Source organism: Zeus faber, assembly GCF_960531495.2.
Source record: "Zeus faber genome assembly, chromosome: 6".
Classification (NCBI taxonomy): Eukaryota; Metazoa; Chordata; class Actinopteri; order Zeiformes; family Zeidae; genus Zeus; species Zeus faber.
Genome location: NC_137201.1, coordinates 22565868 through 22579708, shown reverse-complemented (window position 1 = coordinate 22579708; position 13841 = coordinate 22565868). Strand labels below are relative to the sequence as shown.

Here is a 13841-nt window from a genome sequence, read left to right as displayed (position 1 = left end):
CCTCACCCAGTGGAGATACGGCTCATGGACCACGGTGAGGAGCCCTGCACACACTGCAACACACGGGTTGAATATTATGTTTGTTTCATTGTTACGTTATGACATTGTTACATAATAACATTATCACATTGTTACATTGTAACATTATAACATTATCACATTGTTACATTATAACATTGTTACATTATAACAGTATTACATTGTTACATTGTAACATTATAACATTGCTTCATTGTAACATTATAACATTGTTACATTTATAACATTTTACATTATAACATTATCACATTGTTGCATGATAACATTGTTACATTATAACATTGTTACATTATAACATTTTTACATTATAACATTGTTACATCATAACATTGTTACATTGATACATTATAACATTGTTACAGTATAAAATTATTACATTGTTACATTATAACATTGTTACATTATAACATTTTTACATTATAACATTGTTACATCATAACATTGTTACATTGATACATTATAACATTGTTACATCGTAACATTGTTACATTGATACATTATAAAATTGTTACATTATAACATGATTACATTGTAACATTATAACATTATTACAGTTACATTATTACATTGCACCATTATAACATTGTTACCTTATAGAATTGGAACATTCTTACATTATAACATTGTTACATTGTTGCATTATATAATGTTATTGCGTAACTTTAAATAATTTCCCATCATGCAACAGCAACAACAAGGTTCAGTACGATGCAGTTTTATTGGAAGAGAATAATTTTGAAGAGGCTTTAAAAGACTTAAAGAATCTAGCGACGCGCAAGACAAACAATGATGTTTGCCGAATAGTGAGATGGTAATTTCCGCTCCGCAGTGAGGCCGGTATGTTTAGAAGTCATCAGAAGAAAGAATTGCGGAAACCTTTATTTTTTTTTTTGGAATAATCCACATTCCACCTTGAATGAACGACCACGAAAACAGTCAAACAAACCTCAGTCAAGGATCACGTCTAAAAGACATCCTCGTCTTCCTGTTTTCTTTTCTCACTTTTCACAAACAAGGAAACCAGATATTGTTTTGCCGCTTGTGTGAAGGAGGGAATGCAACGAGGAGACACAGACGTGTGGAACGTGTCTCCAGGCGTCCGGGCAGTAAAATCACAACAATGAACTCTTGACTTGCGTGACGCGGCGTAGGTGACGCAGGAATCGTCCGTCTTGGCCATTGGTTTCCTCGTGGCAGAAACCCTTTAACTGCCCAAACAGCTCGCAAAATCGCTGGTTTTGAGGTTGGGATGCTCTGATTCAGGTCTGGGTTCAGCCACGGTAAATGGAACGATTGAGGATGAATCCGGGTGTGTTCATCACGTCGTGCTTGTGTTCACGCGCAATTGCAATTTTCCGATTATTGCCTTGACCCGATTGTGAACGTCTTGTGTAGTGACTTGGCAGCCAAACAGCGGTTCGTTAAAAAAATAAATATAAAAAAAGCCCAAAACATTTAAGGGAATAAAACTCTGACCGTGTAGAATCCACAGGTGTCTGCAAAACATCCTCGCCGGCAACCAAGTGACGTGTTTCATTTCACCGCTCGTACCGATATTCACACTGGCCTCTACTTTCTTTCTTTAGGCATGGTGCCCCATGCACACACGCACACACACACACACACACACACACGTGCACCCACATGCACGTACATAGACACACACACACACACACACACACACACACACACACACGTGCACCCACATGCACGTACATAGACACACACACACACACATGCACACACACACACACACACACACACACACACACACACACACACGCACATGCACATACATAGACACACACACACACACACTTACACACACACACACACAGGCAAAATCTGTTTTCTCTCCCTCCCACCTCTCTCTCTCTACCTTTCTCTCTCTCTCTCTCTCTCTCTCTCTCTCTCACTATCTCCCTGCCTCCACAACCCCTCTTTCTCTCACCCCCTCTCCCTCTCTCCCTCTCCCCTCCCCCTCTTGCCCTCTCTCTCTCCCTCTCTCCCCCATACATGCACTCACTCAGACGTTGCCACACACTGTGTGAAGTCATGGAATTTGGAGTCATGGATCTGAGCTGCGGTGTGTGTTTCAGCTGGTTCCTGTGATTGCATTAGCTATTCATCCCCTGAGCCGTGTTTACCACCAGCTGGACGGAGCGCATGTAGTCACTTTTGGGGAGGCAGGAAAAATTGTTCTCAATTGGGGTCATTCCAGGGTAACGGAGAGAGCGAGAGAGAATCTGTGCCAGTTGCCGTTCTGGATGTATTTATTTACAGCCAACTGATCTGGTGGTCCGGTGATGGAGTTTTGATGGTTCATGATGCATTCTGATTGTCCCATCTTTGGAAAGCTGAGTCACAATCAATATCTTTAGGGGGTGAAATGGGTGGAAAAAGCCTTTATTTGTCTCTCATAAAAAAACGGAGATCCCGCACTTGGGTTGGCAACGCGGCAAGTCAGACAAAAATGACTCTGTGAGCAATTATAGTCTTTAAAACATCCTCTCTGATAATTCCAAATTCAGTTCTTTTGCTTGAGGGATGTTGAATCACAACACGCGTCGCACGACAAGCTGCATTCTGAAGCGTTGTTAAAGAATGTGGAACTACAATCAAAATTCAGGGTCAGCAGCATCACATTTTATCAGACATCGATGTTGCATTGACCTATCAGGTAAGTGGAGCTAATGCCACTTTTTGCACACGTTGACACGTTCAATTCATTCATCCATTTTTAGACTTAAAATTTCCGGAGACCTGACTCGGACTCATCCTTTCGAAACTTGACTTGACTTTCAGACTTCAGATGGCAACACCTCTGGGGTGCGCAATGCGATTCCCAGCATCCAAACAAAGACTCTAACACAGGCCTCTGACGCTGCCAGGCAACAGCATTACCCACCGAGCAAACAAAATTAAAATCAAAAACTGATACACGCACTGAATCGTCTGTTTTAATCCTTCCAGTGTTCGATGTCCTGCGGGAAAGGGAAGCGTGCGCGCTACGTCAGCTGCAGAGACGCGCAGGGCGGAGTGGCCGACGAGTCCTACTGCGCCCACCTGCCTCGGCCACCGGAGGCCGCCACCTGCTTCAGTCCCTGCGGACAGTGGCGCGCCGGGGAGTGGTCGCCGGTCAGTACTAATATCCGACGATAAACCTTGAACTTTTCCCCAAACAAGAGCAATCAGGGGGACGAGGCACCCGGTCCCAAAATATCTATTCAGTGCTTGATGGTTCGGTTGTGGCGGAGAGGTGGAGCGGTGGTTCGTGTTCGCAACAGTTCAGCTGCCAATACGTATATAATCAATGCGATGTTGAATCGCCTTGATTCTCATAGAAACCAGGGATGCAAGACTCGCAAACGATTCGTTCATAGCGAACAAATCTTTTCAATGACTTGGTGAGTCATGAGTCTCTCACTCCGGCGAAAGGGTTCATTTTTTTGCGGGCCCTTACCAGGCCTTCGCTGAGCCCCGACTCTCGATTCGTGACCGAAAACGGTTGAGAGAGCGAGTGAATCTCGAACCCACTCTTCCGGCTCTGAAAGAAAAAGCTGAACCTTTCGCTTGACTAGAAAAGGGGACTTCTTGACGCCGCCTTCCTGCTCGAGACAACCTCCACGGTTTGACCCGACGAGGGTCCGAGGACCGATAAGACCGCGTGGGGGGGGTCTTCTCTACTTCTCCTCTTCTCTTCTTCTTCAAAACAGTCACCTTCGGGTCTTTTTTGCGAAACGCATTCTGTGGGTTTTGCGTGTAGATCGTGCGGTGTGTGTGTCTCACCCCCCTCCCCCGCTCCCTCTCGTATCCACAGTGTTCGGTGACGTGCGGCGCGGGACGCACCACCAGGCAGGTGGTTTGTAGTAACTACCACCGGTCGGTGGACCAGTCCTTCTGCGACCCAGACGAGCGTCCCGGTGCGGAGCAGGAGTGCACGGCCGCCGCGTGCCCCACGCTCGTGCAGCGCCAGCGGATAAACGACCAGCCGTACGGGTACCCCCAGGACCCCGGGCACCACCCCGGGCACAGCAGCTGGAATGTGCCGTCGTCGGACAACCAGTGGAGGACGGGGCCTTGGGGCGCAGTATGTCCACCATATGATCTCTGAGGGAAACTCGTGCAAAGTAGTAGAAGTAGAAGTATTAGCAGTTTTGTTTTTTTTCCCCCGTTAGAGGAGTTGTATATACAGTCAGTGTGTAGACATAAACAACTTCTATGGATTTATTTATCTACTGAGCGCACAATGTATAGTGCAGATGTGCAGTAGGCGGTGCAAGTTTAGTCCATAGACGTCGTCCACGAGGGCCTGTTGAAAGTGCTTTACATAAAATAAGAAATAAAAAGCATTATATAAAAGGAAAGAGGAATAAAATTAAGCGCTGTGCAGTGAAAGGATGGAAGGCAAACTCCAAAGGCTGTGCAAAACAAAGTAGAAGAAAAACAATGACACCATAATATAAACATATATATACATAAGAAAGCAAAATTATACGCAAAAATATATCCATATATATATATATACGGTCATACACACATATGCACTTAAGTGTATTGATTGTCGCTTTGGACAACAGACAAATCTGCTAAATTACGTAATGTAATGTAATATATACACATTTACACACTTATATACACTTATATACACTTATATACACTTATACCTAAGCACCTAAACATGGCAGGACTGGAACCTGCATCCAATTTGGTTTAAATGAGGGATGTTAACAATAAAGCGTTTAACCGTTACCCGACTATAAGAATTTTGTCCGATTAAAACTATCATTTAAACAGTTAAAAAGAATCATAAAAAAGTGATTAAAAAAAAGCTTGTTGCAGGGTAAAAGAACAACAGGTGATACAATCTTTCTTCTTAAATAGACCACGGGGCTCGTTACCGGCATCACCCCAAATAATAAAATGAAAATATTTATACATATATATTTTTTTTATATTAAATTGTTTACCTAGTGAAAGTTACAGGAGGATATGAGATATAAACACAATAATCATTGTTTAGTTGTCGTCATTGACTTCCATCCCATGTTCAAGAGCTTCTGGCGAAACGAAACGTTTAAGTTGCTCCGCTCGTCACTGGGAGGGACGGTCCATGGAACGCACAGTACGGGGGATCTATTTTGTCTCTGATTGTTATTTATTATTTCTAGGGCCGTCTCAGAATTTTGTCAGTGGAATCGGATTCGGCTGTTCAATGCGAACATTCGACAGGGGGGGCTGCAGGGGCACACGGAGGGACGGGGCCCCTTGTCCCCGTTCCTCCGCTGTTTTTAGTTGTTTTATTTGGGGGAAGGGCTCCAAAAACGGGACAGCGCCACGTCTCTCCCCGATCGCACGGAGAGCTGCGTTTGCATACTGCATGAAAATGTATTTGTGATTCCCCTTATTTATAAGTATAATTTGTAGAGTCCAATAAAAAATCACCGTCAGTCGTTATTTTTTCGGGGGACAGTGCCCGCATATTTTAATATTGTCGGATAACAGTTAATCATCTATATTCGCATTCAGAGATTAAATCCAGAAATAGAACATGAACACAAGGTCCGACTGTCCTCCCTCCCGTCCTCCGATGAGTGATGGAACGTTCCAGCTGATTTCACTTACTAGTCCTCCTCTAACTACCGGATCCCTGGGGGGGGTCCAGTTATCGCGTCCGCGCGTCCTGTTTTTGGGCGGCGGCCCACGCCGTAGCGTAACGCGCCGTTTGCCCTCTGTGCCCCAGTGTTCCAGCACGTGCGCGGGGGGTTTCCAGCGCCGCGTGGTGGTTTGTCAGGACGCCGACGGACGCAGCAACAGCTACTGCGACGAGAGGGTGAAGCCGGCCGAGTCCAAGAGCTGCGACTCGGGCCCCTGCCCGCTGTGGAACTTCGGCATCTGGGGAGAGGTGAGGGCGCGAGGGCGGGATCTCTCCCTCGCATACTGTACACTGAACCAGGGTGTTCCCCAGGTCCTTAGATTTAAATTAGAATTAGAACTTTGTCTGTGATTATTTGTCTGATATTATTTGGTACAGTTCATAGAATCAAGAGGTTCCAGGGGGTTATACCCATTGACCTTAACACCATGAGAGAATGTACAATAACGAGCGTTTTGATCCCAGTTTCACCGTTATCTCCCGAACTAGAGACACTAAATCATATCAATCAATCATGAACACATAACAATAAAAACCTTCTCAGATTGGGCTCCGTGGCCTGTCATTTTATCAAATTGCTATGAAAAAGGTTGAGAAACATCAATGACCCGGTTCCAAAGAGACCATATTCGTCCTAGATAAGGACCTCACTGTACCAAATATCGACTGTGGTCCTACTTGACTATTCAATAACGGAGAGAGGATTTGCCCAAAAATCAGGTCTTCAAAAGCATCAAATGTAACTCTGTGATACCTGCAGACACCCCGTGAACATCCGAAAAACCCTCAGGCGATATCGTCGTTACCGTCGTTCATACTGTTTCTCATGCTTTCCCTGCAGTGCACGCAGACGTGCGGAGGGGGCCGCAGGACGCGCCTGGTGGTGTGCCAGCGCCCCAGCGGCCAGAGTCTCAGCGACCGCAACTGCGACGTCCTGGACAAGCCTCCGGACGTGGAGCAGTGCAACCTGCAGCCCTGCCCGGGCGTCGCCGCCTGGCACCGCCGGCCCTGGAAGACGGTACGATAGCGTTCCCTCCCTCCCTCCCTCCCTCCCTCACCCTCCCTCACCCCTCACCAGCCGGAGCATTCCTTCCATCCTCACCGGCGCTGTGAGTAAACGCGGTGTGTAGCAAAGAGAAACGGTGGGGGTAAATAAAAAGAAAAGCAATCCACAAACGACAGGGAGAGTATGTGTACGTGTACGTGTACGCCGAGAGGCGCGTCCCTCGTCCTCAAACTGTAGGAGGAGGTTTGGGCGGAGCGATTCCCCCGGCCCACCCAGACGGCCCCGTAGTGGCATGGTGCTGATTAGAATCAAGATTAAAAAAATGAGAAAAAAAAAACACACCAAAAAAAAAACAACAGATTGCTGCTCCATTTTAGGGAATCATTAAAACCATATGGATCCCATTTGGATCCAAGCCTCACTCACATTTAATCCTATAAATTACAGGGACAGCGCCGTCGTCCAACAAAGCCATTTAACTCGAAAGATATTTATTTCATATGTGAAGCGTGAAGTAAATATTCTGTGTTGTTTTTTTTGCTTTCTTCACCATGTATGCAAAGTACACAAGTGTATATTTGTGTATAAGAGTTAATATTATGACCTTTTTATTGAACAGCAACAAATGACTGTTACTTTATTTTGTATATGTATCTTTGTACAGTTATGGATTAGTACTTTCGTAGCTAGTTTTAAGAAGTGAATACGATATATTTATATTTTTACTGGTGCTCTTGGTTGGACTTCTCATCTCCGTTCATGAATAAAATTTTGTACAGAGGAAAATATTTTCTTAACAAATCAGTTGGATTAGTTTGATATATGCGATTTTTTTTTTTCACTGATAAATTTAAGGAGAAAATCACTTTCCAATGGCTCCATCTGTTTCAAGTCAACATACCCCGATACCCCGATGCAGATTGAACCACAAAGATAAACAAAATAATTCTTATAGGAAAATATTATTTAATTATTTGAGTGTTTTTTGTTTTTTTTCGTCAATTCGCAGAGTATAAAGTCTGGTTTATATACTTACCGTCCTTGAAATAGGAAAAGATAAAAGTCAAACTGTAGACTATATCAGATGTCTTCATTTATGTAATTAAACAATGAAAAAGATGTGTTTTATTTTTTCCAAACACTATCAGATGTTTAGAGAGATACATTTTGCTTAGATTTAATGTGACCAGACAGTGTTTGTGCTTTTACTTTGAAACCGCATTTCAAAATAAAAGCGGGTTTCAAAATAAACGTATTTAAGAAGAAAACCACAGCATCGGGAATTTGGTCCGCTTCAAAAAAACCACAAACATTTTAAAGCCGGGGTTCGGTCACGGCTTTAAAACGTCTGACTAACACCGGATATCGTTTTTAGGTAGATTTATACCACTTTTATGATGTCATAATAATATAAAATATAAGAATTATAATTTATATATATATATATATATACATATATATATATATATAAACTGAGTCTGGTTGCAGCGGTTTCCGTCAACACACCTCGCACAACTTGTTTCTTAAAGAGTTATATTTTACCACAATTCCAGCTTTTATAGACGTAAAACAATTGTATGTAATGCATAAGCAAAGTGGAAATCAGCGCATTTTACTTTGGAGTAAACAAGCTTTAACAACAAAGCTTTTCAGGTCATGGTTATTTTTTGAAAACTGAAGCACACAGATACCTCCTCCACCCCGTCATGGTCATTTGTTGCTGTTTCATCCTCCTCTTCTTTTGCTTGGGCCAGTTTTGTTTTTAATTTCTGAAGGATTTTTTTTTTTTTTCATATGAAAGTTATTTATTTGTTTACAATAGTTTATTCATTGTTGCAGCTTTAATTTTTTTTTTTGTTTCCGTTTAGATTCATGTTTACACTTCACTTGACATATTTGTCACAAACCAAACTCAGAAATCACCTGAATTGTTTTTTACCGGAGAGCAGTTTTTATTTCAATGGTTTATATTTAAATAGTCAGATAGCCAAATAATTCCTATTCACTTAAGCTCTGATAAGAAAGGATACGTTACCGTGTAACCACGGCAACAGGGGAATCGCTTTGTCAAAAGTCATAAATAGTCACATTTATGACTCAAAAACTCTCAGATACACACCTCATCTCAAATAAGCTGTGACGCATTCATGGCCTTTCGTGGCGTTTCAAACATCTCTCTTAGCTTCGGGAGACGTGACTTTTGTCCGAGAGTCACACAAAACCAGAAAAAGTCTTCGTGGGTCTGTGGAGCTTCCGCTCGGGCGCCTCTGATCGCTCTGCAACTGTCGCTAATAACCCCACGGCTCCTCATCATCTCAACAAAAGCAAGAGATTTTCAACATGTGTACGCACACTTTCATCCCGCGCGATAGACTGTTGCTGCAGTGATGTTGCTAAACGGTCTCAAAGCTCTCCATATTCAGATCCAGAGTCAGATCCCAATCCAGATCAAATCCGGATTCATGTTGGGATCCGGATTCAGATTCAGATCCAGATTTCGATTCAGGTCCCATTCCCTATCCAGATTCAGATCCAGATTCATAATCAGGGCCACACTCGGATCTAGGTTTAGATTTACAGTAGATTCTGATCCAGATGCCAGATCTAGATTCAGGCTCATATTCTGATCCAGATTTAAATTTAGATTCAAATCCAGATTCAAGCGCTTTCCAACAATCTGAACCCAAATAATTCAGAGATGCTGATGACAATGTGGCAGATGTTTCAGGTGAAGTGTTAAAAATAAATGGTTCTGTGTTCATGTCGGGGACATCTTTATTTTGTCCCCAAACTCCTCCATCCATCTATCCATCCATCCACCCATCCATCCACCCATCCATCCATCCATTCACCTACCAATCCATCCATTCATCCACCTATCTATCTATCTATCTATCTATCTATCTATCTATCTATCTATCTATCTATCTATCTATCTATCTATCTATCTATCTATCTATCTATCTATCTATCTATCTATCTATCTATCTATCTATCTATCTATCTATCTATCTATCTATCGGTCCACACACCCATCCGTCAATCGTCCATCCACCCATCCATCCATCCATCCATTCATCCATCCATCCATTCGTCCATCCATCCATCCATCCGTCCACCCGTCCATCCATCAATCCATCCATCCATCCCTCGCTCGTGCCACGACCTCTGCAGCCTCTCTATCTCTCTCTCAATTCAGTTTTATTTTGCATTGTTGGTCGGTTGTTTTTCATTTTCCTATTTATTTTATTCACATACAAAAAAAAAAAGAAAAGAAGCACGTAAACATGTTGAACTAGCCTTTTGCCCACTGTAAAGATTATTAAAGAAAGTGTTGTGAAATGTGTGTTGTTTCTCAATGCGGCGTTTCACCGGCACCACAGAGAGCTTGTTTTGGGTTTTTTTTTCTCTTTTTGTTTTCGTTTCCTTTTCCCAACTCTTCAGTCGATGGGGTCCACGGCGGAGAAATCAGACACAGCACAGCGTGGAACACATGCACTGTATTACTTTTATTCCCTTTGAATGTCAGCCGATATTGTTTTTTAATGTCATTAAAAGGCGATATTTACGGCTTTCGGTGTAGTTTACAGGGAACGAAGCTCGCGGCTTAAATAACGCAGTCTGTCGACAGAAGGTCCAAATGCTGCCGGACGCGGCGCGGTGTCGTGTTCACGGTACACGTTTGGACGCAATAACTGGCGTCTCTCCGACGGGACGCCCCTTTAATAAATGCTGCTGAGCGCAATCTTTTGGTGCGAAACAATTTTTTTTTGGAGGGGGGGTTCCTACGCTCAAACATCTGCACGGTGCAACAGACTGCAGCTCTTCTGCATTTTTATTTGACCAAACACTAAGTTTTAGTGTTTGATTTGGTGTTGTCCCAACCAGAGGGAAAAAAATAATCGGATTTCTCGGTCCAAGTCAAACTTTGACACCGGATAAAACATCTGTTTACGGTTGTAGGAGTTGTACAGCCTGTTTTTTTTTGCTACTATTACTAGAATACTATTTGGTATCAATCATGGCTGGTGACAGTATTTCGGCTGGTGAGTTTTTTTAATGAATCCCCCCGCGATGTCTCAATGAGCATAAAAATTAAAAATCCTCGCAGCCAGAGGTTTGAACCACGCGTCTGGAAGTGGTTTGGTTCGGTCGTCCTGCAGACCTCAGCAATCAAGGAGAAAGTCGGAAAAAAAAAAAAAAAAAATTTTAAAAAGCAAAAGTCCAAGCGCTGCGTCTGACGAGAATCTTCTATTTACACGAAGCAGTTTGGATTTGAAGGATTATTTTTTTTTTTGCCTAAAACTACATGGCACCTCCTTTATTCCTCTGGCTCTCAGTTCAACTCAGATTGATGTGAATTGTAAAAAAAAACAAAAAAAACTGAATCCGATGGGGACAATTCTTAAAAAATATAATAATGAAAGAGTCGTGTGCTGTTGAAGTTCAGTATTTATTAGGGGATTAGAGTCTGTCTGGAGGGAGAGAGAGGGGAAATATGGGGGCTTAGGAGCGCTAGTGTTGCATAACAAGTTAAAATAGATTTTGGATATTTGGGGTCTGCAGAGCATCTGACCTTCTGCGATGCAGGACTCTCGGCCAGATGTGATTGAGCGGTATCAATATTATAATATCAATCGATCAATTTATATAATATCAATCAATATCATAATTATCAGTATCTGTATAGACATCAGGCCCGTGCAGAGACCTTAAGAGAGGCGGGGCTACGCACATTGGTTTTTATTTATTTATTTCTGCTCAATAAGGAAACGGAGTAAAATACAATAGGCTACATCTAAAATAAAGGCGTACCTCATGAATATGCATATCTTGCCCAGAAAATAAATCCGTAAAAAATAAACCCCCAAAAAAAAAATGGACATCAAAAGCCCCCCCCCCCCCGTCCGCACACGCCTGATATACATATACATCATTATTAATACTAAATAATATTTATGGAGCAAAATCACTCAGGTACTGTTACGGATGAATAATGAATGTTTTATTTGACTTTAAAATGTAATTACCCGGTATCATATAACTTAAGTAAGTTTTGTGGAAAAGTACAATTTACCTTTTTTAGCAGTGTCAACAAATTGGTTTCAGTAATTGATAGTTCTGTTTTAAAGAGCAATTTGAGGGAAACTGCAATTGTTTACATTTAAATATATCACTTTTTTTATAGATATACAGTATTTTTCATGGATTTAATACATCTATTATTTAATAAATATGTAGATAAAATGTATAAATACATTTAAATATATATATTTTTTACCTACCTTCTTTACCCACACACACACACACACACATATATACATATATATATATACTGTGTGTATATATACATATATATATATATGTTTATAACAACCTTCCCAACAACCTGCATAGTGCTCTTTAATAACATAACACACATACACATGCATTTATCAATATAATAAATAATAAAATATAAGTACATGTATTTACAAAACAACAAAGAAAATAAAAACAATTTCCCACATTTGACCGTTTAAAAGTCTTATTCTGCAGTGGACTCCATATGTGTAGATGGGTGACAGTAAATCAGTTCATATAAATCCCCAGATCATACTTATACTTATACATTCTTATCAGTCTTAATAAATATAAAAAGATCATTTTTAAAACATCAGAAAAAGAACGTCAGACAAGACGACACAAGAAAAGAATCCCAGTTTATTGCACAGCGTTCAGTTTGGTGCAGCGTAGTTTCTCCCCAATCAGCAGGAAAGTAAACATCATTAAATAACTGTGATTACCTTAAAGCTCCTGTCAGTGCTGCAGACACACGTCTTTAAAATGATGATCTCAGATCTCTGTCTGTCTGTCTGTCAGTGTGACTGATGGACCGGTGGCTAATTTACGGCTGTTGGTTCCTTACGAAAACACAGCGTTTCCTTTCCCATCGCGGCCCAGGTGACTTTTAACCGAACACGCTGCTTCCAAATCAAACCCACATGGCCCCACGCCGACATGCTTGACTTTGGGCCCCTAGGAGCCCGATCTCCCGACCCCTCGCCCGGGGGGGGTCGTCTGGTCGTGACATCACCGCGTCTCGTGTTTCCTGATCTGGCCCACGTGCCGGCGCCGGTTCTGGAAGGTTCTCTTAAAACGGGGACGTGGAACATGTTGTTTGTGTTTTTAATTATTGTTACTGTCATGTTCTTGAGCAATGCAATTGAGGATTTATTGTTTGGGTTTGATGGGTGCAGCTCATATGTATTTTATGGCAAAACAGGAGCATATGGAGGCAGAAAATATGCTTTTAGATGTGTTATGTATCATTATTATTATTATTATTACTATTGTTATTACACTTTTATTACACAAATATATTAGAAATAGTATTATTACTACTACTACTACACAATTACTACAGTTATTACACTGTTATTACAAAATTATATTATTATGACTACTACTACACAATTATTAAAGTTATTACACTAATATTACACTGTTATTATTACTAGTATTTGAGTATTAATATCAGGTTATTTTAGTTTTTTTTGAGAACAAGCTTCCTCTTAGATGATAGACCAACGAAACAAAGTAAACAAGTAACGCTAAAACTGAGTTGTTTTTTTGCCGCCGCTGCGTGCGGCATTTGCAGAAGGCTGTTTCGAAATCCCCGAAAACACCCTCCCGTCCTTTCGCACATCTGCCGCCGAGCAAAGTTCACATCAAAACCGTTTTTTGAAGAGCTTTGAAAACCAAGCTGGCCGTGTTGCGGCTTGGCTCAGCGCGCATCACCGAGACATAATTGTCGGAGGTGGTGACGAGCTGATCTCAGGGAAGTCGGCACCAAACCACAATTTCCCCGCAGCTGGGGCGCCGCGGCCTCGGACAGATGTGGTGAGATGCCATGAGAGCGGACAGCGTGTGAGTAATTCGAAACGTTTTGGTTTCGTCCGTCAAGTAACTGGAGCCGGGGGCTCTGTGCGTCTGGTTTTTCTCAGCCCAGTTTGCGGAGGATCATGGGGTTTTCCTAATCTTCCGACGTGTGAAGGCCTCTCTCAGACACGACTCAGATGTACGGTCCTGTCGGCTGATAAGGCTCCAGACAGAGCGGGGCCTGGTCCTGTGGAGGCCTGTTGGCGGTGGCGGTGGTGA

General features: G+C 42.1%; 1 protein-coding gene across 1 annotated transcript in view; it reads left to right on the top strand.

Moving 5' to 3' along the window:
• LOC307232227 (A disintegrin and metalloproteinase with thrombospondin motifs 20) overlaps positions 1 to 13841 on the top strand; it is a gene marked incomplete at its 5' end in the record, with an annotated part of 105846 nt that overhangs the window by 69888 nt on the left and 22117 nt on the right. Inside the window, 5 exons of the mRNA XM_080003150.1 lie at positions 1 to 34; positions 3013 to 3177; positions 3860 to 4129; positions 5783 to 5944; positions 6537 to 6713. The exon at positions 1 to 34 is cut by the window's left edge and continues 74 nt beyond it. Of these exons, the coding sequence (XP_079859276.1) occupies positions 1 to 34; positions 3013 to 3177; positions 3860 to 4129; positions 5783 to 5944; positions 6537 to 6713 (808 nt within the window). The remainder of the gene's footprint in view (positions 35 to 3012; positions 3178 to 3859; positions 4130 to 5782; positions 5945 to 6536; positions 6714 to 13841) is intronic.